The sequence below is a fragment of the Rosa chinensis genome, chromosome 5, assembly GCF_002994745.2.
Source record: "Rosa chinensis cultivar Old Blush chromosome 5, RchiOBHm-V2, whole genome shotgun sequence".
Taxonomy (NCBI): Eukaryota; Viridiplantae; Streptophyta; class Magnoliopsida; order Rosales; family Rosaceae; genus Rosa; species Rosa chinensis.
Window position 1 is genome coordinate 69,833,297 of NC_037092.1, and position 25,677 is coordinate 69,858,973.

General features: G+C 38.8%; 2 protein-coding genes and 1 pseudogene across 2 annotated transcripts; 2 read left to right on the plus strand and 1 right to left on the minus strand.

The window, feature by feature from the left end:
* The first annotated feature begins 13,818 nt into the window (after positions 1-13,818).
* LOC112163939 (disease resistance protein RPV1) lies at positions 13,819-14,999 on the plus strand. Its single transcript, XM_024300197.1, has 2 exons — positions 13,819-14,303; positions 14,426-14,999. The coding sequence occupies exons 1-2, from the start codon at positions 13,819-13,821 to the stop codon at positions 14,997-14,999; spliced, it is 1,059 nt and encodes a 352-aa protein (XP_024155965.1).
* A 4,305-nt stretch (positions 15,000-19,304) lies between these two features.
* On the minus strand, positions 19,305-20,384 carry LOC112163940 (copia protein). The gene has a single exon (XM_024300198.2). It carries the CDS (start codon positions 20,382-20,384, stop codon positions 19,305-19,307), a length of 1,080 nt encoding a protein of 359 aa, XP_024155966.2.
* A 954-nt stretch (positions 20,385-21,338) lies between these two features.
* Positions 21,339-23,353, plus strand: LOC112163941 (annotated as a pseudogene).
* Positions 23,354-25,677: the final 2,324 nt, after the last annotated feature.

Genomic DNA, 25,677 nt, shown 5'->3' on the forward strand with positions numbered 1-25,677 from the left:
CAAGATGTTGATACCTCCTTTTATCAGTTGGAACTTGATCAGGATAAATAGCAAGTCTGTGATTCATCTCAATGGGTGTCTCCATTGGTCTGCAGTCCAGCATCCCTGTTTCAGCAAGTAAATCAAGGACATACTTCCTTTGTGAAAGCAAAATCCCCTTCTTAGACCTTGCAACTTCAATACCCATAAAATACTTCAGTTGTCCCAAATCCTTCATTTCAAACTCCTTTGACATATACTTTTGCAATTCATTCATCTCTTTCAGATCATCCCCTGTAACAATCATGTCATCAACATACACAATAAGAGCTGTAATCTTACCATTCTTGCGTTTGATAAACAAGGTATGGTCATAATTGCTCTGTCTGTACCCAAAGGATTTTATGGACTTTGAAAATCTTCCAAACCAAGCTTTTGGAGATTGCTTCAGGTCATACAAAGATTTCTTCAATTCACACACTTTGCTAACATCACTCGGGTGATTCTTAACACCTGGAGGCATATCCATGTATACTTCTCCCTCCAAATTCCCATTAAGAAATGCATTCTTCACATCAAACTGGTGCAACGGCCAATCTTTGTTTGTTGCAAGTGAGATTAGAATCCGGACAGTATTGATCTTTGCTACAGGTGCAAAAGTCTCCTCATAATCAATCCCATAGCGTTGTGTATATCCCTTGGCAACCAACCTCGCCTTGTATCTATCAATAGTTCCATCGGCATTAAGCTTCACAGTAAACACCCAACGACATCCTACAGTTTTCTTCCCAGCCGACAGAGGTACTAACTCCCATGTTGCATTCTTTTGAAGAGCTTCTAATTCTTCATTCATCGCCTTTGTCCATTTTAAATCCGTCAATGCATCCTGCACGTTACTAGGAATAGGTACAGTAGATAATTGATCAATAACAAGTGCATATGACCCAGACAACCTATGGGTAGACATGTAATTAGCTACATGATATTTAGCTTTGGCTTTGATGTCTGGCTCATATTGTTTCTTAGGAATACCCTTGGTAACCCTTTGTGATTTCCTAGAATCAATATTATCTACCCCAGATAATTCATTCAAAATTAAAGGTACTTGAGGAGGAACATTCGCAGCGGATTCTTCAGTTGATGATGTAGAGAGGGGGAAAAACTCTGACAGATGAGAACTTTGAATTATATTCTCTTCATTTGGTGTATCACAATTGGGCTGTTCAATGGGTAATTCGTCAACTTGTGACGTTTCATATATTCCAGGACGCATTGAAGCGTCGTTGTCACTTTGGGGATGCATGCTGACGTCGTTGTCACTTTGGGGATGCAAGCTGACGTCTTGGTGTGATGCGTCTGTCTTGTTCGACAGATCATGACGTCGGCTCGGTTCAAGGGATGGTCCTACACCGCATCTGTCCTGGTAAGTTGGGGATCCCACTAGTCCACCTCCAATAGATTCAATGTCCTCAGATTCTTTTTCTTTTTCATTTTCTACTGTCCCAATTTCAGTTTCGTTGTCAACTGGTACTGGAGAATTCCCAACTCCAAATTTCGATTCCAATGCTTCAAATTCTTCAAATTCAAATAAATCTCGAGGATTTCCTTCACAACCTCTCTCCCCCTTAAGGGAAGACTACGTAACTCCCCCTGAATAATAAGGCTCGGATTCACGAAAATCAACATCAAGAGAGACATGTATAGTGCTAGTAATAGGATCATAACATCGATAACCCTTCTGGAATTCAACATAACCAACAAATATACACTTATGGGCACGGAGATCAAGCTTGCTGCGTTGAGGCTTGGGAATATGAACATAAGTTGTGCACCCAAACACCCGAGGCTCCAAATTAGGCACAAAAGGGATGGTCAAAAGTGTATGAAGCTTCTAATGATGATTATGAAACTCAATCACCGGTGAAGGAGTACGGTTGATAAGATAGGCTGCTGATTTCACTGCTTCTCCCCAATAGGACCGAAGTACATTCATGCCAAACAAGGAAGCACGAACAACTTCCATCAACTGCCTGTTCTTCCGTTCTGCTAAACCATTTTGTTGAGGAGTATAAGAATTGGAGGTTTGATGACGAATTCCATGTGACTGGCAAAACTCAATCATAGGGCCATTCACAAACTCTCCACCATTGTCAGACTGAAACACTCTGATGGATTGTTGAAACTGAGTTGCCACCATTTTGTGAAATTCGGTAAACATTCCAAATACTCACTCTTATTCTTCAGTAATGACACCCACGTCATGTGAGTGCAATCATCAGTAAACGTTACAAAATACCGAGCTCCAGAAAGAGAAGAAATTTTCGCAGGACCCCAGACATCAGAGTGAATCTTCATAAAAGGAAAATGACTTTTATTAAGACTTGGTGAATATGAAATACGGTGACTCTTGGTTAGTTCACAAATGTCACAATGGAAATCCAAATCAATGACAACTAAAAACAAATGAGGTTGCAGCTTCTTAAGATAACTAGAAGATAGATGACCTAAACGACAATACCATAACCATACAGCTTCCTTCGCATTCTCTACCCCGTTGATCTGATTAGCTTGTCCCAAAAGATGTTTCTGTTTCTTTCCAGTCTCTATCAGATCCAGGTAGTATAATTTCCCCCTTCTAACACCATAACTAAGAATCTGCCGAGTCAGAATGTCCTCAAACACACAGAAAGACGGATAGAAGGTCACAAAACATGCAAAAGCTAAAATAATTTGACCAACAGACAGGAGATTATAAGCTAGTGATGGAACAACTAAGACAGATTCAAGGGTTAAGGTATCAGATAAAGCAATAGAACTTTCTCCGATGACTGGAGTTGGAGTACCATCAACAGTAGAGACAACATTTTGAGGGGAACGTCTAAGGTTTTTCACAAGACTATGGTCATTGGTCATATGGTCAGATGCATCTATATCAATTATCCATGTACTATTAAAAGCAGTGTTCTAAAAAACGGCCGCCCAGGCGCTGGGAGGCAAGAGACCGAGGCGAGTAAGGGGTAATCGGCGGCCTTAGGCGGAGAGAATTTAGGTTGCCTGGGCACCCATCTGGGCGGTCTGGGCGGTTCAGGCATCTAGGCGGTTTTCCCTAAACACCGAAAGCATTCGATCCCAAATTAGACCGCAGCTTTCGCTCTGCTTCACTCCTCCACCGCAGCTTTTCTCCAAGCTTCCACCGCAGCTCCCCCGAGCCACCGAAGCTCCATTGCGCCCTTCCTCAGACTTCCTTTAATCTGGCCACCGTGCCTCTGCTCCACGTCTCCACTGCAGCTTCCCCACAAGCCACCCCCAGCTTCCCCCAAAATGAAGATCTTGAAATCTAAGAAATATGAGAGAGACTGTGGAGGGTGGTGGCTATTGGTTTTGCACAAGAGAGGAAGAAAAGATCATAATGAACACTGCTATTTGTTGAGAGAGAGAGAGAGAGAGAGAGAGAGAGAGAGAGAGAGAGAGAGAGAGAGAGAGAGAAGAGAGAGACATGGCTGCTGTTTGTCGAGAGAGAGACGATGGAAGGGCAAGTGGTTGCATACTTCTAACTCTCTAAGCATAATTGAATATGTTAGGCGTGTAGTTCCAAATATATATATATATATATATAATTATATATATATATATATATATATATATGTTAGGCGTGTCATACACTCATACCCAAGGCTTCCATGTTTCCTATATTAATTATATAAATATTCAATGAGCTGTTGGAGAATGGAGATTGAGAGGGAGAGGGGAGGAGAGCGGGAGGAAGTGAGGAACATAGATAACTTTATTGTTTTTGTCTTTCACATTTCCTCTTCTTTTTTTTTGTCTTCCACTCTTCCCAATGTTTCCCTTTTAATTCATTGGTTATAAAAAAAAAAAATCCTATATAACTATATTTTATTTTTTATAAGTTATAAGAAGTCTTCATATATTCATTTAAAGGGCTATATATACTCTTATATACATTTTATATAATATAAAAATAAATAAAAATTAAAAATACAAAACCGCCTAGGCGCCGCCTAGGCACCCGCCTAGCCGCCTGGGCGCTCCTCCCCAACCCACCGCCCGACTAGCGCCTAGCGATTTTTCAAACCTTGATTAAAAGTAACCTTACCCTTCATATTTGACTGTGCTACATTAGCATAGGCATTGTCTAGGTAAACTTCCTCTGTAGAAGCAACAGCAGCCTTGCCCAGATTCTTTCGCGGTTTCTTGGCGAAGTCCCACCAATCTGGGTAACCAATCACTTCATAGCACCGCTCCTTGCTATGACCTAATTCCCCACATATAATGCACTTTTTGTTTGCATATGGATCTAGTTTACCTAGAGGATGGTGTGGAGAAGGTCCTGAGAAGTCTAGAGGAGGACCCTGTTTGCGTTGAGCCATAATAGAAAATTCGGTAGTTACCGAATGCCCCATAGCCTGTTTCTCTGATTGCACCATTGAGGAATTCAGGATTTTCGCAGGATTGGATTTTCTAGGGTTTCAAGATGGATATGAATGTTTTGGAAAACAAAGGAGTAGTCTAACTCTAATAGGAAACAATCTTTCCATAATTACAAGATTTTATATAATCACAAGATATCCTAATTAAATAAGAATCCTAATTACATACAGATTTACAGTGATTCTACACCGTGGACATCCAGGTGAGAAGTATAACAAAATCTTCTTGCGAAATCTGCTTGCGATTGTTGTATGATTGTGTTTGAGTTCAATTGAGATGTATTAATTCCATTCTTATGGCAGTCACGTTCTTTCTTATTAGTAGAGAGAATAATAATGATGTTGACTTCATATATTTCCTTCAAGTTTGTTGGTTAATATTAATCGAATCAAAACTCTCATCCAATTGTACAACCATACCATCAATGCAGTGTTCTCGCATAAATATACCAGATCAGCGTTAAAAATGTCAATACAGAATACCAAATCATCTCAAAAGAATGAAGGATTTGCTGGTGTGTTATTCTTCATATCCTAATTGGGATTTGTTGGGTTTAATTAAAAATAAGGGCATTATTGAAAATTGCTGGGTGTAGTTAAAGATTCTTAGATTTCTCCGGATCTAAAATATCCGTTGGGTGTATTTAGACATTTACAGGTTACATTTAGAGAAACCTATTCGAATATTTTATATTTAAAATCCGAGACTTGAATCAAAAAACAAAAAAGAGAACATGAATTCTATCTGAACTGTGAAATTTAAAGAAAAAACAGAACCAAACCGCCAATTTCAGTCCAATTCAGGTTGGTTCTTCGGGTTTTTGGGTCTAAACGCACACGTGTGACTGTGTGAGGTGAGGTTCTTTCCTTTGTTGAGTGAAACGAAAACAGTTAAAAAGTGAAATAAAATTTACCTCATAGGCTCAGTTTACAGTATACACAAGGTTTAAATGTTTATCGTTCTTTCTTTTCGATTTTCCTGTAGAAGCTTAGAAACTTTGAAGGAAAATCCCAAAAGCAATGCTTGAAACACAGAAGTAGAGCAATCCCTTAAGTCGGTCCAAGCTAATTGGCCGTTGCATAGTGTCGTGTATCTTCGTCTTCCTCACTCACTTGGCTCTCTCTGTGATCCCTCGCTTCTTCTCTGCCTTCTCCTTTCTAACCCAACTAGCTCTCTCGGTTCTGCTGCTTCTGGTGCTCGTCGGTCTTGGCGGAAGGTGTAGAAGAACGCTTCTTAGAACAAAAGCTTCGGTTCCGGCTTTCGTCTTCTTCAACATTCTCTTCATCTGGGGATATTTGTTGGAGAGGAAAGATCCCACATTGGAAAAGTGACAAATAAAATAAAACTTATAAGTGGGTGGATCTCACCCAATTGTACCGAGGCATTTTATGATTAAAACCCAACACCTATCGGGTGGTAAGTTGGGATAATATCGGTACAATGGTGGGCTACGGGCCACGCTTGTCGCTGTTTAACATGGTATCAGAGCGGGTCTCTCTCCAATTGCTTCGTCATCATGGACCTGGATATGGGTTCATTCATTAATTGATTCACCAATCTCCTCTCCAATCATGGACCTAGTTTGGGTTCATTAAATTGGCCATCAGAAGTTTCCGATTGGATTATTGCCAAGTGTCCGATGTGGGTCTTGGATTGTTATGTGATTGGTCAAGTCTCTAATGTGGGACTTGTGACCCGATTTCCAATGTGGAATCGGGTTTGTCAATTAATTCCACGTGCATACCTAGAGCTAGGTTGCACGTGAGGGGACATGTTGGAGAGGAAAGATCCCACATTGGAAAAGTGATAAATAAAATAAAACTTATAAGTGGGTGGATCTCACCCAATTGTACCGAGGCCTTTTGTGATTAAAACCCAACACCTATCGGGTGGTTAAGTTGGGATAATATCAGTACAATGGTGGACTACGGGCCACGCTTGTCGCTGTTTAACAATATTACTTCTCTGTTATTCGACCATGTAAGCTCAATTGACATCAACAATTTATTGCGTATTTGGGTATGTGGAATTGATTTGACAATTGTTTATGTGGTTGTTGTAGCCGTGCCGGTACCAAATGATGCCGTTTTCAACTGGGGAGTTGTGTTCCTCTTTATTGGTCTCCATAGGTTGGTGATTTTAAGCTCCACTGTGCTAATTTGATGCATGAATACATAAATTGACAGCTAGTAATACTGTAATAGTAATAAGTGTTTTGTTAGTGGCAGTATCATAACAAGTGACCCTGCAGGCATTGTTAGAAATAGGTCTTCAGAGTTCAGACCAACCTTTGGAGAGCCCAGTTTCTCTTTCTCAAGTTGATAATCATCGTGAGGTTGATTATATATTAATTTTCAACATTGGTACCATGTCTTCTGACTATATACTAATTTTGGGGTAATTTTTTCTCTGCACTTAGCTAATCCATTGTTTGCAGTGAAATGTATTTAGTTGATGACTTTCTTATTTGTGCAGGATTTGGAGCTTTTAGCAAGTGGTTTAGGCCATGAATCAACTCAAGTAATACTTTTCACTCTCTTCATTCTTTCTATCATTTATTAAATGAGAAATGTTTACTCACTGGATTGTGTAACAGGTTATGTTGTCATATCAAACTGAGCTTTTGATAATTTGAGATTGAAAAAGAAAAGAGAACGTCTGATAAATTGATGATTGTTTGAATGTGAAATTCAGATTGACAGTTGATGATAGATTATGCCGGTTACATGTTCCTTCAGAGAATGCAACTTATCTGTAATCATACCTATTGTGATCCGGATGGTGGTCATTCTCAGGATTAATCTGGTTTGTTAATGAGGTATAAGATATTGCAAAACCTGCAAGGCATACATAAAGGGTCTTGATCATCATTGTCCTGCTTCTGGGAATTGTATAAGTAATGAGAATTGTTGTGCTTTAGTATTCTTCATATTAGTTAGATGGAATATGAGAAATTTGAAAGTTCACGCTACTTGGTGAAAATATATCACTTATAATTTCCTTAATGTGGTGGTTAATGACGTTGTTACCATTGCTCTGCAGGCCAAAATAATCATTCCCTCTTCTTATTTCTCCTGTTTGGATTTATCAGTACCGAGGCTTTTTATCTAGTGTGCTCATCACTAGGGGTGGGCGCGGTGCGGTTCGGTTCGGTTCGGTTTGAGGCTCAAACCGCAACTAAACCGCTTTTTTCGGTTGGCCTATATATCAAACCGCAACCGCATTACAAAAGGGTTGAACCGATTATTTCGGTTACACCATTTTTCGGTGCGGTGCGGGTCGGTTTTGGTTTGGAGCGATTTATTAATTTCAACTTGAAAGAGAGGGCCAAAATCAGGCTTATTTTTACCTAACAATTTCAATAAGGCATAAATAAATTTTGAATGCATTTAGAATCCACACAAATCGGCAAATATCACCCAAATATCAAGCAACTTGCAGAAAGACCATAGCAACTTATTACACACACACAGATATATATATATATATATATATGTATATCAATTATCAAGCAAACATAACAACTTATTACAAACTGAAAACCTAATCAAAACCGGATTTCTTATATATTGAAAACCAACATTTCCATCATTAGAGAAATAATAAATAAATAAAATGTAATTAAAATAAATTCGGTGTGGGTCAGTTTAAATCGGGCGGTTTATGACCTGAAACCGCAACCTAACCGCTTTTATACGGTTCGGTGCGGTGTGATCATAAAACGACACCGTTTTAGTTCGGTGCGGTTACCGAACTGTTTTTTCGGTGCTGTTCGGGTCGGTAACCGCATTTTCGGTACAAAATGCCCACCCCTACTCATCACTCTGTAAGTTGTCACTCTTCGTGACTTGTTTTTATTGCAAGTCACAGAAAATCTTTTGATTTCCTGTTCAATGTCTATTGAAAACTATTGTTGGTTACATGTATTATTATTAAGGGAGTGAAATCCATACTCTCTATTTTACAATCCACACTTCATGTTTCTTTTTTTGGTAACTTAAATTTTGTCTTTTTATGAGAATTTTGACCAAAGAATGAAAGAGGGAGTATGGATTTCACTCCTCTATTATTATTATTTTTTAAATTCGTGTACAATTTTCTCCGTTGCGGCCAAATCTAGGATCTTAGATAGACCTAGCTCAGAGGTTGGTTATTGCACTTTGCAACTTAGCCAACTAATTTATATCAACACTGTGTCAAGTTACTCAAAGAAGTTATCTATGCCTCAGCAACTTACACAATACTTTTTTTTTGTTCCCAACCGATTGTGTAGCTTGCTCTTTCTGAAAGTTTAGCTGTTAGCACAATTTTGTTCACCATTCTCCAACTGCTATGGCAGGTTTGTATCACTAATGCTCTGTATGTGATCTGCTCATTTCTGAATGATCTATTGGTAATTAGGTTGCTTCATATGGGTTCTAATAATGTCTATTGGTTTGTGAGTGGTTGGTGTTTGTGATATGACACATATACTGTGTATGCACCAACATCAGAGCTGATGAGTGGGTAAGTTCTCCATGAATCAATCATAAACAGATAATAATAGAAAAGAGATTGGGTTGATATAGTTGCGTTGTGTGTTAGAGAAAATTGGTCAACTATGTCCCCTTTTATTTAATAACGGACTTTGTGATCTTATGATTCAAGGGCCTAGAAGTATAGAAGAAAAAATATGTGTTAATGATGAGTCATCCCTTATTTTGGATTGAAGTAATGTTAATATCTTCTATTGTTTCGTTTCAAGGTAAACTGGAAAAGCATCCAGAGTTCCAACTTGTTATTCCACCTCAACCAGGTAAATTTATTGCAGCCGGCCACCAAATTCTGTTACAAATTAGTTATCGCTATCTGTACGCTCGGTACAATTTCTGAATATTTTTTTTTAACCCATCCAGGACAAAGCCTCACAAATATTAGGTTCAGGAATCCATATGATAAAGGCATTGTAGATAACATGAAGGAGTTTCTAGCATTAAGAGCATAAAAGTTGTCAATATATGCCTGTTACTGCAGAGTCCTTGAATTGTTGTCATTATTCCATCCATAAAGAAAACACTCTCCTTATTTCTTCTTCTATATTCCAGCATTTGGAGCAACATGACAAGCCTTTGGGAGGTATGGATTGATATAAAAGCATTTTATCTCTGATTTGATTTAGAAGTTAGACAGATTAAAATGTTTGATAAATATTGACGTTTCTACCAAAAAAAAAGAAAAAAAAGTTTGATAGAACATTGACATGCCTGCTGTGTAATATACATCTCTTATCTTAATGTACAGTATGGAGGCTATCTTAACATACATTATTAGGATGTGTTTTTGTGTACAAGCTATATACATATATAAGTTTGTCGACACATTCTCTTGTAGATTTCTGTGTGCATAAATCTCTCAGGTGTACTTCACTTGGATACATATCCATGACAAAATGAAAAGGTTTTCCAAAAGTTTAGTTATCTCAGAGACTTATGGCAAGTGTTTCCTTCTTTCTCCACTTTTACATCCTGCTGGTTAGTATTAAACAGTTCAAAAGTAGTGTGATTTATAAAAATGGGAGTGCAAATTTCAGTCCTTTCTTGTTTTTGGTTTTTTGGTAATAGTTTATGGTAAGTGTTGAAACCCAGCCTGTACAGGTTATCCAAAATTAAGGTCAAGATGGCAGAATTTTATAAACAGCAATCATTGCTTCAAACCCAATATTTTTTGGCCATGGGACCTGCGAGTGAATATATTAGTAGTTTGATGCTTCATTTTCTTTTTGGTAGACAATATGCACGTAGTTCTGGAATTGAGCAATGCAGGTGTAATCAATCTATAGTCTGAAATGTGTAAATTACAAGGGGGAAGTAAGCGATACAGTCAGTCTTGCCATTAGAGATCTAAAGGCAATTACCAGAACTCCTAGTAATTACGACGTAGCAATGTAACAGCCTGAAATTTTAAGAATTCTTATGGAAAGGTCATAAAGTCTCAAATAGCTAGCAAATTAAACCCAGCAAGGCAAATTCAAGCGAAGCTCTTAGAGCAAGTCCACCGGTGTAGTTTTGACCGGGCACCAGCAAGGATTGATGATGTGTTGACTGGGCAAGGGGAAAATCATCCCTCCATCGGTGTAGTTTTGCCCAGCCAAGGTTTGGCTTTCCTTGACCGAGGCCAACAAAAAAGGCAAAAGCCCTGACTAAGATTATGACCAGTCGAAGGAGACGCTAGCTTGACACAAAGCCGGACGTGGCCGACGTCAGCGATAGACAAGCAGAGAGAGATGCGGAGGAGAGGACGCGTGGAGGTGACGCACGAATGAACCTGGCCGGAGGACGATTTGCTCCGCCTGGGGTTGCTTCGATCTCGGCCTGGGGGCAGCGTCTAGGCGGGCTGACGCCACAGAGCGGCCGGACGAGGTGAGGCGACCTCGGGGGAGCAGGGTTTGTGCACGGAGGACGCCGGAGGAGGGAGAAAAAGGCGGATCGGGTCGGACGAAACCCGCTAGGTCTGGGGGCGCGAGAGATAGAGAGAACCGGGGGGGGGGGGGGGGGGGGGGGGAGGAATGGAAAAAAAAAAAAAAAAAAAATTTCGTCCTTTGAAACAAAACAGATTTTTTTTTCTATTTATAGAAAATTTTCAGATTTTAAAAATTCATAATAAATTCAAATGAACTCCGAATATTGCGTTCCATATATGCACGAGATTGTATCGACGAGCTCTACAACTTTCATGAAGGAAGTTTTCCCAAATTCCAAACATATAAAAAGTCAATTTTCACGACCCCCTAAATAACGTTTGTTTCGAAAATAGAAATCGATTAGAAACCGAATTTCTCGTACAACAACTAAATAATGTTGTATTGTACTTATTCCTAGCTTTTCATTTATGTAAGAAAAAATCGATGAACAGTGAAAAAAGAACAGTCTTGACTGGTCAAGAAAAAAAACGGGTGGAAATCCCATGTCCAATAGTAGTGAACAGTAACTTGACTGGTCGAATTCTTGACTTTTCGACCTTGACATTTCTTGAAAATGGGTGAACTTGCTCTTAGTCAAAAAGATTGAATAATGATGGAAATAGACATCAGGTAATGTTTAGAATTAGTGGTCAATGTTTGGAAATAGTCCAAGCTTTACCTAACATGTGCCAGTATTTTGATCATGAAGAGTAACCATTCATTAATTAAAGGAAAGGTTACAACCATCGGAATCGGTTTTCACCAATTCCATAAGCCATTGCGGCCCATGTTCAATACAAAACATATTCTCATTTTCATACAAGATGAATTTTGCTAAACCATGAGCAACATTGTTGCATTCCCGGGTTTTGAAGGTGACATTACTTGAACTGCAGATTTTCAACAAAGACTTTACTTCCTCAACTAAGAAGCCTTCTTAAGCTAAACAAGGATCAGAGGCATTGACAAGACGCACAGCCTCTGAGCTATCCATTTCAATCACCACTGGGAGGGTTCTCAGATCAATAGCAAAACATAGACCTACTTTAAGTGCCAAAAGTTCAGTTATCAGTGGGGAGAATGTGCCAATAGTTTGTTGAGTAGAAGCTCCCATAAGTTCACCATTCTCATTTTGAATCACAGCTCCAAGGCCTCTTCTTCCACTCCGTGGTTCTGCAGCACCATCAGTATTTAATTTGTACACACCTGCAGGGGGAGGTTGCCATTTACAATCTCTATTGACTTTTTGCAGACCCTTGAGGGTGTTTGCCTCCTTAAATTCACCCAAAAGAGAAGTAGCTTTAGAAATAATGCAGCTTGGGCTCTGAAAGTTATACTTCCCATGAAGGTGGTCATTTCTTAACGTCCAGAGATACCAAGTTACATAGGCAAACAGTTCCAAATCATCCTTAGTAGCTTTACCAACCATTGCTTCACACCAACTAGCAAAGACATAGTATATCAAACAGCATATCAAACAGCTAGTATATTATTGCTTGGCTGACACAGCATATCAAACAGCTAGCTATTTGGCTTCATGTCTTACGTAAGATGCTCTTAATTTACGAGCTCTTAATTTAGAGCAATTCTAACAGATTCTCTATAATTTTTATATTACAGTAGGGAAGCAAAAGTCAAAATTTTAAGCAATTTTTCATCTTTAACTCCAATTAATTTCCTATTTTACAACAATCTCTAAAATTTTCATAATTATTCCTTAAAATTGTAGAGATTGCTGGACATTTAGGAAATTTTTTTATCTTTCCTCACTATCCCTAAAATGGGGATAGTTATAGAAAATCTGTTGGAGCAAAAAAAGATCATTTTTCCCCGAAATAGAGAAAAATCAAAATATGAGAAAACTATTGGAGTTGCTCGAAGCTAAAGTGCTTATAATTTCTCTACAATTAAAGTTCATCACTCCAAACTTTGCCTGCATATGTTGCCATAAAATAAAAAAGGTAGTTCTAGTTGGATCTCCGAATTTGATATTTGGACCTCCATCTTTTTTTAATTATCATTAGATTTTGTTAACTTATATGAAAAGACAAATTAGGATAAAGAGAAAAAAAAAAAATCTTCTTACATCCCCTATTAATATAACATTCAATTTTTTCCCGAAATTCCTTATATTACCTACATAACTTTATAATTTACCTAAAACAATTAAGTAAAGATAATTAATTTCTATACAGGGCTCTATCATTTAATACAAAAGTAAATTAAAAACAATATGAATTTGAAATTTCCTTAAACTAAATTTATTGAATATCTTGGTGTAGTTATTACTAATTAAGATCCAAGCTTTTAATTAGATTTAATCGAATATACATTTTCTGAGAACCAAAGTCTTTTCTAGAACCATCCATATTGCAAAACAAATAGTTTTTTTTTTCTATGATCTGGATTAATAGAAAAATCTTTGTAATTGTCTATTTGTTCAGATCCTCCAATAATCACTTTCTTGTTTCATTACTGAAAGTACACCAAAAATATAGGCGGCTTACTCACACAATTCTTCATGATTGAATTGATAGAGATAAGGAAAAAAAAAACAACAAATTGTTGAAGATACATATCTACTTAGTTATTTAAGTATTAAAAAAAGTGAATTAGAGGTTTAATAAGTAGGAGATGTCCAAATATCAAATTTAAAAGTCCAACTAGAACCTCAAAAAAAAAAAAAAAAAAAACCTGCATATGTGAACTCCAAAAGTCTCCTCTCCAAATATTATACCAAACGTCCATCAAATTAACTTTCATGTTGGTCTCCAACTCTCACTCTCTCTCCACAACCTCATTTTTCTTTTTGGTGAATCAGTTCCCATCAACTCCCTTCTTGTGGTCGGTGTTTTCAGTGTTGTTCCTCTGATTTCTTCCTAATCTCCTTCTTCTTGTTGGTTTCTGGCCAGTTATTGAGACGTACTGTTTCGTTGTGGTACTGTTCAATGGCTTTGAGCATCCCTAGTGCTTCCGCTCGTCAGTGGAAGTATGATGTGTTTTTAAGTTTCAGGGGTGAAACTCGCCATGGTTTTGTATCCCATTTATATGATGAATTGGAAAGCACAGGAAGGATTAAGACATTCATGAATGAGGAAAAGCTGGAAGTAGGGAAGGCTATTTCTCCAAATCTGCTAATGGCAATCGAAGAATCAAGGTTGGCTATAGTTGTTCTGTCGCCAAACTATGCTTCTTCTCCTTGGTGTTTGGATGAACTTGCAAAGGTTCTTCAATCCATGGAAGGGAGGGACAGAATCCTGCCAATTTTCTATCATGTGGATCCTTCTCATGTACGACATCAACTGGGGAGTTTTGCAGAAGCCTTTACTAAGCATGAAGAAAATTCTAGGCACAGCAAAGAGAAGTTGGACCAGTGGAGACTTGCTTTAAAAAATGTGGCCGATCTCTCTGGATGGGATACGAAAAATTGTCGGTAAGGATCTTATCCTTGTACTTTTGGATTTACCATTTTCCTGATATTAGTTTGACCCTGCGGTTTTATGTAGGTCTGAAAGAGAACTTGCTAAACGCATTGTGAAATTTGTCCACAATAAGGTACTTCAAGTTCCACCACGGCCTATTCCAATTGAGTTCAAAGCGCAGCCCACTGATGATTTTGAATCAACTAGACGGGCCTGGAATGACCTCATTAAGGCACGTACGGAAAGATGATGAAATCACTGCCATCGGGGTATATGGCATGGGAGGAGTTGGCAAGACAACTCTGGTGAAACATGTCAGCGCACAAGCTCGAGAACTTGGGCTTGTTAATTATGTGATTAGGGCTGTTGTAGGCCAGATCCCTGAATTGAGAAATATTCAAGGCACATTGGCTGATCAGCTGGGATTAAAATTCAAGAAGGAGGAGACAGAAATTCGAAGAGCCGCTAGATTGCTGGAGGGGATAATGAGAGGAAATAAGATCCTCATAGTCTTGGACAACGTTTGGCAGAGAATAAATTTGTCAAGAATAGGAATCCCCTCCTACAACGAGCTTCATGGATGCAATTCCAAACTCATACTAACCTCAACGAGAATGAATATTTGCTATTCCATGGAGTGCCAAGCAAGAATTCATCTCGATACCTTATCAGAAGAAGATTCTTGGAACCTTTTTGTGGAGAAATAGGGAAAGTCTTTTCATACATCTATCCGGCTGTATGGTACAGCAAGGATGTTAGCTAGAGAATGTGGTGGTCTCCCACTTGTACTGATAACAGTTGCTCAGGCACTTGGAGATAAACACATAGACGACTGGAAAGAAGCAGCTCGACGAGTACGCACATCCCAACTAACCAGTCCTGAGGATGGGGGAGATCCATTCTGATGCATAAAGTTGAGCTATGATTACTTGAGGTCTGATGATGAACATTCTCTTGGTTTGCTGCCTATTCCCAGAAGACTAAGACATCCCAATCGAAGACTTGCTCAAGTATGCAATCGGGAAAGGATTGCTTCAAGATGTCAAAACAATCCAAGAAGCCGGAGCTACAGCAAATTCGGTGATCAAGTCCCTCAGAACTTCCGGCTTACTTTTGGACGGTACAAAGGAAGGATGTGTAAGGATGTATGATGTAGTGCGGGATGTAGCCGTGTTGATTTTGTTGTCTGAAGATGGTCATAGATCTTTGGTAAAATCGGGTTGTGCATTACGGCATTGGCCAAGGATTGGTCTGCAGAGAAGCTACTCTGCAATCTCACTAATGATGAATGATATTGACAGGCTTCTTGAAGATTTGGTATGCTCAGAACTCCAGATTTTGTTACTACAAAAAAATGCTGGTATATATGAGATCCCAGAAACCTTTTTTCAAAGTTCGAATGCGCTAAGGGTCTTAGATATTAGCTTTACTAATATTTCGTCACCACCCAGGTCAATTAATATCCTAACCAATCTCCAAGCTTTGTTTTTAGATTATTGCAATAAGTTAATTGACATATCCATATTTAGAAACTTGAAGAAACTCAAGATTCTTAGTATGAGGGGGTTTCCTCTTCAGGAGTTACCAAAAGAGATAGGATACATGACCAATCTAAGGATGCTGGACTTAAGTGGGAGTTACACTCTTGGTATATTTCCATATAATGTCATGTCAAGATTGTGTAACTTAGAAGAACTGTACATGCAATGTAATTCTGGGGGCTAGGGAAGCAAAATTCATGGAGGAGGATGTAGAAACAATACACAGTTCACTCAAGCAAATCTATCACACACACACACAAAGTCGAGAATACTGGAGCAACAAGGGAACATATCATTAATCACACTCTTACACCCATTTCAGCCAAAAGTACAAGAGGCACACCCATATATAATAGCTGTGCAGCAACAATTAATAGTTTAAGGCAAAAGCTGCTCAAAAACCAAAGAGCCAGCAAGTTAGAGTAATTTACGCCAAAAAAAAAGGACAGCAGCCTAGAATAGTTCACCTAGAGCCACTCCAAACAACAGTACCACACTAAAGCACATTACTAGGTAACTATTACAATAGAATAGGCAATTATTTAAATGAGGCTTGGTTTACTTTTCCAACAGCCTCCCTTAAACCAAGCCGAGATCTTCATACTTCATCATCCCCATTAGCTCCTTCAGCTTCAAGAAAGCAACTGTTTTTAGAGGCTTTGTAAATATATCAGCTACCTGATCTCCAGATGGACAATAGTGAACTGCAACCTCTTTCATGTTCACCAAATCTCGAATGTAATGATGCTTGGCATGAATATGCTTTGTCCTCTCATGAAAAACTGGATTCTTTGACAATGAGATTGCTGAGTTATTATCACAGAAGATTGTTGTAGGATTTTTCTGTTCTTGGTGCAAGTTTCCAAGAATTCGACGCAGCCAAATTGCATGAGTAGCACACCTATTTGCTGCAACATACTCTGCTTCAGCAGATGAAAGTGCTACCACTTGCTGCTTCTTTGAAGACCAACATATAACACCAGAACCAATATCAAAAACATAGCCTGAAGTGCTCTTTGCCTTTTCATCTCCTGCCCAATCACTATCTGTGTATCCAACAAGTTCATTCAGACAGTGAGCTGCATACAAAATACCATCACTTTGAGTTCCTTTGACATATCTCAATATTCTTTTTGCTACCTGCATATGTGACTGACGAGGAGACTCCATAAATCTGCTTATCAGTCCAACTCCAAATGTGATGTCAGGTCTGGTAGCCGTCAAGTAGCGCAAACTCCCAACAAGTTGCTTGTATCGTGTGGGATTAACAAACTCTCCACTTCCATCTTTCTTCAATTTCAATCTCTGTTCAACTGGAGTTAAGATTGGGTTGCAAAACTCCATCTTAAAACGTTTAAGAATGTCCCTAGCATACTTCCTTTGTGAGATAAAAATCCCCTTCTCACTTTGCACCACTTCAATACTAAGAAAATAAGTCATCAACCCCATATCAGTCATCTCAAAGTGAGATGCCAAAGCCTCCCTGATTTCTTCAACTATCTTTGGATTATTACCTGTGATAATAAGGTCGTCCACATACAAGCACACAATAACAACATCTCCCTGCAAATTAGCTTTAACATATAAAGTATGCTCATATGGACACCTTTCAAAATCATTCTCCACAAAGTAGGAATCAATTCAGGTGTACCATGCCCTCGGAGCTTGTTTAAGGCCATATAAAGCCTTTTTCAACTTATACACTTTCTCCGATTGGCCTTCCTTCACATAACCAAGTGGCTGCTCAAGATAGACTTCCTCCTCAAGAGTTCCATTCAAGAACTCAGATTTAACATCCATTTGAAATATCTTCCAACAATTATGAGTAGCAAGGGAAATTACCATTCTAACAGTATCAAGCCTAACAACAGGAGCAAAAACTTCAAGATAATCAATACCTGGTCTTTGCTTGTAGCTTTTGGCTACTAACCTCTCTTTGAAGCGATCCACATCTCCATTCTGCTTGTACTTGGTCTTATACACCCATTTGACCCCAATGGCTGTCTTTCCTTCCGGAAGTGAAGTGAGCTCCCATGTGTCATTCTTTTCAATAGCATGAATTTCATCATCCATTGCCTTGACCCATTGTTGTTGATGACAAGCCTCATTGAAAGTAAGAGGATCACAATCAGCATACAACGCAAAGTTGACAATGTCTTCATCTGATATACTTCTCCTTGTAGTGTTCAACTTATAGTCTTTCAAGTATGGTGGCAAAGGATGCTCACGTTGAGGCCTTGTTGATGCAACTTCTAGTGGAGACTCTGCTTCTGGAACTTGGTTAGATGGAGATTGAGTTTCTGGATTGTTAACCTGCTGATCATCATCACTTAAATCATCTTCCAATGGAATGAGTGTGGCTGGTCTCTTTTCTTTTGAACACCAATCCCAAGCACTTTGCTCATCAAAAGTGACATCTCGACTCATTATTACTTTCTTTGTCTTCGGATTATAAAGCTTGTACCCCTTTGTCACCGTGCTATAGCCAATAAAAATGCACTTATCAGCTTTGTCATCAAGCTTCTTCCTTATGTGATCTGGAACATGAGCAAAAGCGATACATCCGAACACCCTCATATGTTGAATGTTGGGCTTGTCACCACTCCACACTTCATACGAAGTATTTCCATCAATGCTTCTACTAGGAGACCTGTTCAAAATGTATACTGCACAAGAAACAGCTTCTGCCCAAAAATACTTGGGCAAATTTTTAAATTTCAGCATGCATCTCACCATATCCATAATGGTTATGTTTTTCCTCTCTGCTACGCCGTTTTTTTGAGGCGTGTACCCGACTGTCAGCTGGTGTTTAATACCATTTTTCTTCAAGAAGTCATCACAAACAATATATTCTTGGCCTCGATCAGTTCTCAACACCTTTATTTTTCCTCAGCTTTGCTTTTCAATATAAGCCTTGAAGACTTTGAATGCATCACATGCTTCAGACTTATTCTTCAAAATATACACCCATGTCTTCCTACTAAAATCGTCAATAAAAGTGATGAAATATTTCCCACCACCATATGAAGGAACTTCAACAGAGCACAAGTCAGAATGTATAATCTCAAGGAGCATTTGAGCTCTCAGAGTCTTCCCTTTCGGAAAAGTATCTCTGTGATTTTTTCCAAGAACACAAGTCTCACAAACTTGGTCTGGAACGTGAATAGGAGGCAATCCACAGACTAACTTCTTCCTTGCAAGAGCATTTAAGCTATTGAAATTTAAATGCCCAAAACGCATATGCCACAACCAATTATCACCATTTGCCATAGAACTAAAGCAAGGTAACTTATCATACTGCATATATAATGGAAACAAGCGATTAGGAGCCATGGTTACCTCTGCTATTAATTTTCGTCGAGGATCTCTGATGGTGAAAACTCCTTTGAAAATTCTCATGTCATACCCCTTCTCTGATAATTGCCCCACACTAAGCAAGTTGTGACTAAGGCCAGGCACATAGTATACATCTCATGATATGGTGTTGTACATCCCATTCTTCAGCTGGATAGAAATCTTGCCCTTTCCTTTAACTGGCATCCTTGCAGCATTCCCAAATGTAATCTCTGACTGTATTGACTCATTTAGCTCAACGAACAACTCCTTGTGACCGGACATATGATTGCTACAGCCTGTGTCCAGGTACCATGTGATCTGTTCACCATTACTCATAGCACTGAAAGCCATCAACAAAGTCTCTTCACTGTCATTGTTGTCCTCTGCAAACTTGGCATGAAACTGCTTGTTCTCCGACCTTCTCAAGCTACATTCATTTTTGTAATGACCATATCCATAACAATTAAAGCACTGGACATTTGCTCTATCTCTTCCTTGACTCCAATGAAAGCCCCTTCCTCTTCCTCTTCTTGTTCCAAATCTGCCTTGTGAACCTCTCTTGTAACTTGAGTTTTGGTTCTTCTGAGTTGAGCTTGACTCACCACGAGACGACCAATTTTTCTCCTTTTTGAAGCTTAACTGAGTCTGCAATGCTTCTTCAATCACCATTTCCGACTTCTCATTCAGCCTTTGTTCATAGGCCTGCAAGGAACTCATTAAGTTATCCACCATCATAGCATTAAGGTCTTGAGACTCCTCAATGGCTGTGACCTTTCCGTCAAACCGCTCCGTCAAGGTTCGAAGGATTTTCTCCACAATCTGGAGTTCTTTGATAACCTCCCCATTGGCCTTCATTTGATTGACAATGGCCAATGTCCTTGCAAAGTAATCGGAGATACTTTCTTTTTTCTCCATCTGAAGAAGCTCGAACTGTCGTCGTAGAGTCTGCAATCTCACCTTCTTCACTTTATCTCTTCCCACAAAGGTATTGATCAGACAATCCCAGGCCTCCTTCGATGTGGTAACATGTGCAATCTTCTCATAGATTTCAGAATCAATTGCTCCATAAATATACATCAGGGCTCTGTTATCTTTCTTCCTGTTTCGAATCAGTTCCTCCCTCTGATTTTGTGTGAGATTTGCTTGGTCTCCTGGATCTGTAAATCCATTGATCACCACCTCTGTATACTCCATTATTTTGAAGAAGAGCTCCATCTGCGATCTCCAGTGCTAGAAGTTCCCTTTCCCATCAAATTTACCAACTGGACATTGAGGAAAATCATTCCCTCGGTTCGCCATCGATCACAACACCTGCTCTGCTATACTAGCTCTCTCTGTACCTGTTCTACTGTTCCAGCTTTGATACCAGATGTAGAAACAATACACAGTTCACTCAAGCAAATCTATCACACACACACACACAAAGTCGAGAATACTGGAGCAACAAGGGAACATATCATTAATCACACTCTTACACCCATTTCAGCCAAAAGTACAAGAGGCACACCCATATATAATAGCTGTGCAGCAACAATTAATAGTTTAAGGCAAAAGCTGCTCAAAAACCAAAGAACCAGCAAGCTAGAGTAATTTACGCCAAAAAAAAAGGACAGCAGCCTAGAATAGTTCACCTAGAGCCACTCCAAACAACAGTACCACACTAAAGCACATTACTAGGTAACTATTACAATAGAATAGGCAATTATTTAAATGAGGCTTGGTTTACTTTTCCAACAGAGGAGAAGAAACTAATGTTGATCCTGATGAGTTGATTGGCTTTATACATTTAAACATTGTGAAGCTTCACATATCTGATGCAGAATGCTTGCCTAAAACTGTTATACACAGTTTGAGTCGGGTAAACTTCGACATATGTATCAGCACTGAATCACCATCTAGAGACTACTCTTCAACACCATATTTTTCAGATGATCATTCAAGAACCCTGACTCTTGGCACAACAATCAAGAGCTTACCAGATTGGTTTATCAACACGGTGACAGAGAAGGCAGGCAAACTACAGTACCTAAAGTGCGAGGGCCTAAAGAACATTCTTGTGGAATATGACAGAGGAAGGTTACATGGATTGAAGTATCTAGCTATAATTGGGCCCCATGAGAACTTGGAGGTGTTGATGGAAACAATAACATGGGATCGGAATAAACCTGTGTTCGAGAACTTGGAAGAGTTGCATCTCCTTGGCGTGAGTTGCCTGAAGGAATTATGTCGTGGTGAATTACCCCTCGGGTCTCTATTCAATCTCAAGTCATTAAAGGTGGAATATTGTCACGACTTGGTGAGTGCACTGTTGCCATCAAATTTGTTGAAGAGTATACAAAATCTGGAAAAACTTCACTTTGAAGATGTGAATGGAATGGAGTATGTGTTTGGATCTGAAGGGTTGGAGCCAGAAGATATTATCTTGACAAAATTGAGAGAGATGATATTGTGGGATCTAGAGAAACTGATAAGTGATAACCATATGGAATGGTCCAGCTCCAAATGCAGTTTTCTGTAACCTTAAAAGTATGGCAGTGTCCGGGTGCAAGAAATTGAAAAGTCTTTTCACATACGATGTAGCTGAATGTCTTTTTCATTTGGAAGACCTTTCAGTGACTCAATGTCCTAGCTTGGACAGGGTTATTGAACCAAACAAGGAAGCAGTGAACAAGAAGATAGTGTTTCCAGAACTGAAGATCTTGGCTTTGTCATATCTTCCACATCTCACAAGGTTCTGCAGTACTGAAAGTGCTACTATTGAGTGCCCTTTATTGGAGCACTTGCATGTGCAGGACTGCCCGCATTTTGCAACCTCTATTTCTGACTTCCACAGCTGGAAGCAATTACAAGTCATTGATCTACGACATTTGAGGTATAGTAAATTTCATTAGTCCTACATAAACTGTCTTGCCTATTTTATTTGTTCATTTTCTTTTGTTCCATTATTAAACCTGAAAAGCTCCAATGTTGCTATACGTATGCTTTCAAGGACACACACGGTAATCTGTATGCAAACTTTTGATGGATCCATAAAATTTGAATTATGTGCATGATCATTCATTTCTTTTTTGGTTTTGGGAATCTACTTTATATAAAAAGATAAGAGAAATCCGGAAGTGGAATCTGATTGAATTTGTCTTTCGTTACTTTAGTTCAGTTACATGTATGAAAAGGTCTACTTAAATCAGAAAGGGATGCTTGGTGAATTCTGGCACACTATATATTTATTGTTTCTAATATTAGTTGATTAATGTATTTTATGTAACACTTTACTTAGCTTTGGAGTTGCCTTGTATTTCTAACTGTCTCCTTCCCTTCCCTCTCTCTATTTGGTAACTTACAAATCAGAATGAGCAAAGACATGGTCAACATCAATTCAGCTGGCCAGCACACCGTGGACATCCTTGAGAGCCTAACCCAGAATATCAAAACGCGGGCTGAGGTTATTAGAGAAATTCAGCGTCCATATGATGAGTTACAGACCAAGTTCTTCAAGGAGAGAGCAGCACTTGAAGCCAAGTATCAGAAATTGTATCAACCTCTTTCTGACCTCTATTCAGAAAGAGATACATGATTTTAAATGGTGTTGTTGAAGCTGATGGAGTTACTACTGAAGCAGCAGCAAATCAAGAGGACAAAGCTGCAAAAAAGAGAGGAGTGTGTGATTTCTCCCTCAATGCACTAAAGAATGATGACATGCTGGCCAATGAGATCACTAAGCATGATGAAGGTGCTTTTAAATATCTCAGACATAAAGTGGTGTAGGATACATAATCCCAAGGGGTTCAGACTTGAGTTCTACTTCGACAGCAAATCCATTTTTGAAGAACTCTATCTTGGTGAAAATATATCACATGATTGATGAAGATGAACCACAGAAAGCGGTAGGTACGGAGATTAAATGGTATCTGAAAGAATGTCTGACACAGAGGATCCTTAAGGAGAAGTCTAAGAAGCGATCGAAGATATCTAAGCCACTCACTAGAACTGAAACTTGTGAAAGTTTTTCAACTTCTTTTTTTCCACCTCAAGTCCCCAAGGATGATGCAGATATTGATGAAGGTGTTGCTGAGGAACTCAAGAACCTGAAGAAACAAGAATATGATATTGGGTCAACCATTCGATATAGGATTACCCCACATGCTGTTTCATGGTTTATGGGTGAGGCTTCTTAGGAAGGTGATTGGGGGATAAAGATGAAGTCATTCATTGAAGATGAGAATGGGAAAGATGAAGATCGATGACGATGACGAAAAAACCAAAAAAAAAAAGATGCCTGTGGGCAGAAGAAGAGTGGAAGAGTATTAAAACAGGACAAGCGGCCTCCAGAATGCAAATAGCAGTAGAACAATACAATTGATGCAGGAAGATGTATCGAGCAGCTGATAGTTCTTAATGGAACTTTCAGTCTGTTATGATACAAAAGCGTCTTTGAGCAGTTTTTCTTGGTATGTTTCATTGCTTCAATATACTTGTTTAGCTTGTGTTGCATGTAGTCATAGTTTGAGTCTTCCTCTTTATTTGTTTTTCTGCTGGTTTAGAAGGGCATTTGATCAAGATGTTTGACAGGTGTTTGTTATTTTTTGAGGCATACTAGATTGTTGAGTTATATACAACGTGCTTATTTGTTTGTATATTAACGATATGTGTAATTTGTGGTAAGAAAGGAAATATTTGATTGAACACTACAGAATTTCTTTATTTCAAATCAACTATTAGATGGGGAACCATATTTTACTATTGGCAGAGTTGAAATAGAAAGAGATGTTCAATAATGGTCCAAAAGAATACTCTATTGGATTTGAATGTTTACTCAAATTTGTATTTCTATATAACTAATTTTGTGTTTGCATGTGTCTGGTTTTTGGTTTGTTTATGTTAGCTTGTAACAAATTTTGCCTCCACTGTAGGAAACTGCATATACGAACTTCCAAAATGTAAAATGTTTCTCTTCTATTACTATGGAAAAAAATTTGTGAGCTTTTGATTTTTCCTAGGCCTCTTTCACTGTATGGTCTTCCATCATTCTAATGACATTAATCCTCATACCGCTATGTAAAATATCTGTAATTTGATGAGTACTGAAGTATGTTCTTTCCAGCTGTCGACATAATTGTTTAAGCTTTTGTGTTTGCCCAAGTTTCTTCTTTAATTTCTCTGGTCAAAGGTGTTAGACATGCTTTTGTATACAAATGATTTTTCCAATGGATGTACTTCACTGATATTTGTTGGGATTGATAGCAGATTATGCAGCAATATAGAAATATAAGAACAACAAAGAGACACCAGAATTTAACGTGGAAACCCTTCAATGTGAAGGGAAAAAACCACGGGACAATCTCCGAAGAACTTCCACTATGAAAATGGGATCACAATCACCAATCTCTCTGGAACCCTAGAGGAAGAATCTCTCAACAGAAACACTCTTGGATACACACACTATGCAGATCGTGAAAGAAGGGGGTAAGGATCACGGGAATCTCTCTTGGTCTTCAATTTTTTATTTTGAGACTTTGAGAGAGACTTAAGAAGATTCTCATCTGCCAGAGTTGCTTCACCCTCATCAAACCAAGAAGACACCGGAATTATCTCAGCCTGAGCATATGTATGATGACCAAGGGGTTCTTCATTTTCCAAAAACCATATGTACACCTTAGGAAAAAAAACAGCAAACTCAAAAGGCAACAAAACATAAGCAAGATTAAGCCGATTGAATCAAAGATCAAGACGCACAACGGGCGTTCGATTGCGGGTAGGGTAAGGATCACGGGAATCTCTCTTGGTCTTCAATTTTTTATTTTGAGACTTTGAGAGAGACTTAATTAAGAAGATTCTCATCTGCCAGAGTTGCTTCACCCTCATCAAACCAAGAAGACACCGGACTTATCTCAGCCTGAGCATATGTATGATGACCAAGGGGTTCTTCATTTTCCAAATCACCCCAACAGAACTTAGCTTGATGAGCAATAGATTCTACCAAAGTAGAATTTGTATTATTATTGCCAACCAAATTGTCATTGCGCTCTCCTACTTCCTCTTGCTCATCTGCAACAATGCTCTTTCCTTGCTGCATTTGAGAAAGAATCTCAAAGCTATTACCAGTGGAAATATTGACATTAACATTACCTGGAGTCCTGGAGAGGTTGTTGGAACTGAACTTGCAACTGGGCTGGAGATAATTTGTCCTATCTCCTGTACTATTGGAACAATGGCTTGCTCAACAATAGATGGAATAGTAGTTGGAGCAGTAACCTTCTCAACAATTGGAGTTTGTTCAACAATATCCATAACCCTATTCAATTCCAAATCAACAACCACTGCTGTAGCAAGGGGAGGAGATGCTCGTGCCAATGAAGGACCCTCTCTAGCATCTACATTCACACTTGGCATAGGAGCAACAGCCATCTTCTTTCCCTTATCCACTTGGTCAGTATTCTTTGCAACAAATACTTGTTTTGTCTTCCGTCGACGACGCTTACACGATTGACCTTGACCCATCTCAATCACA

Excerpts from the sequence above, each read along its gene's own strand:
- LOC112163940 (XM_024300198.2), bottom strand. The coding sequence starts at position 20,384 with ATGGAGCTCTTCTTCAAAATAATGGAGTATACAGAGGTGGTGATCAAT.
- LOC112163939 (XM_024300197.1), top strand. The coding sequence starts at position 13,819 with ATGGCTTTGAGCATCCCTAGTGCTTCCGCTCGTCAGTGGAAGTATGAT. Across the intron at positions 14,304-14,425 it reads TGGGATACGAAAAATTGTCG|GTACTTCAAGTTCCACCACG; the intron begins GTAAGGATCTTA and ends GTCCACAATAAG.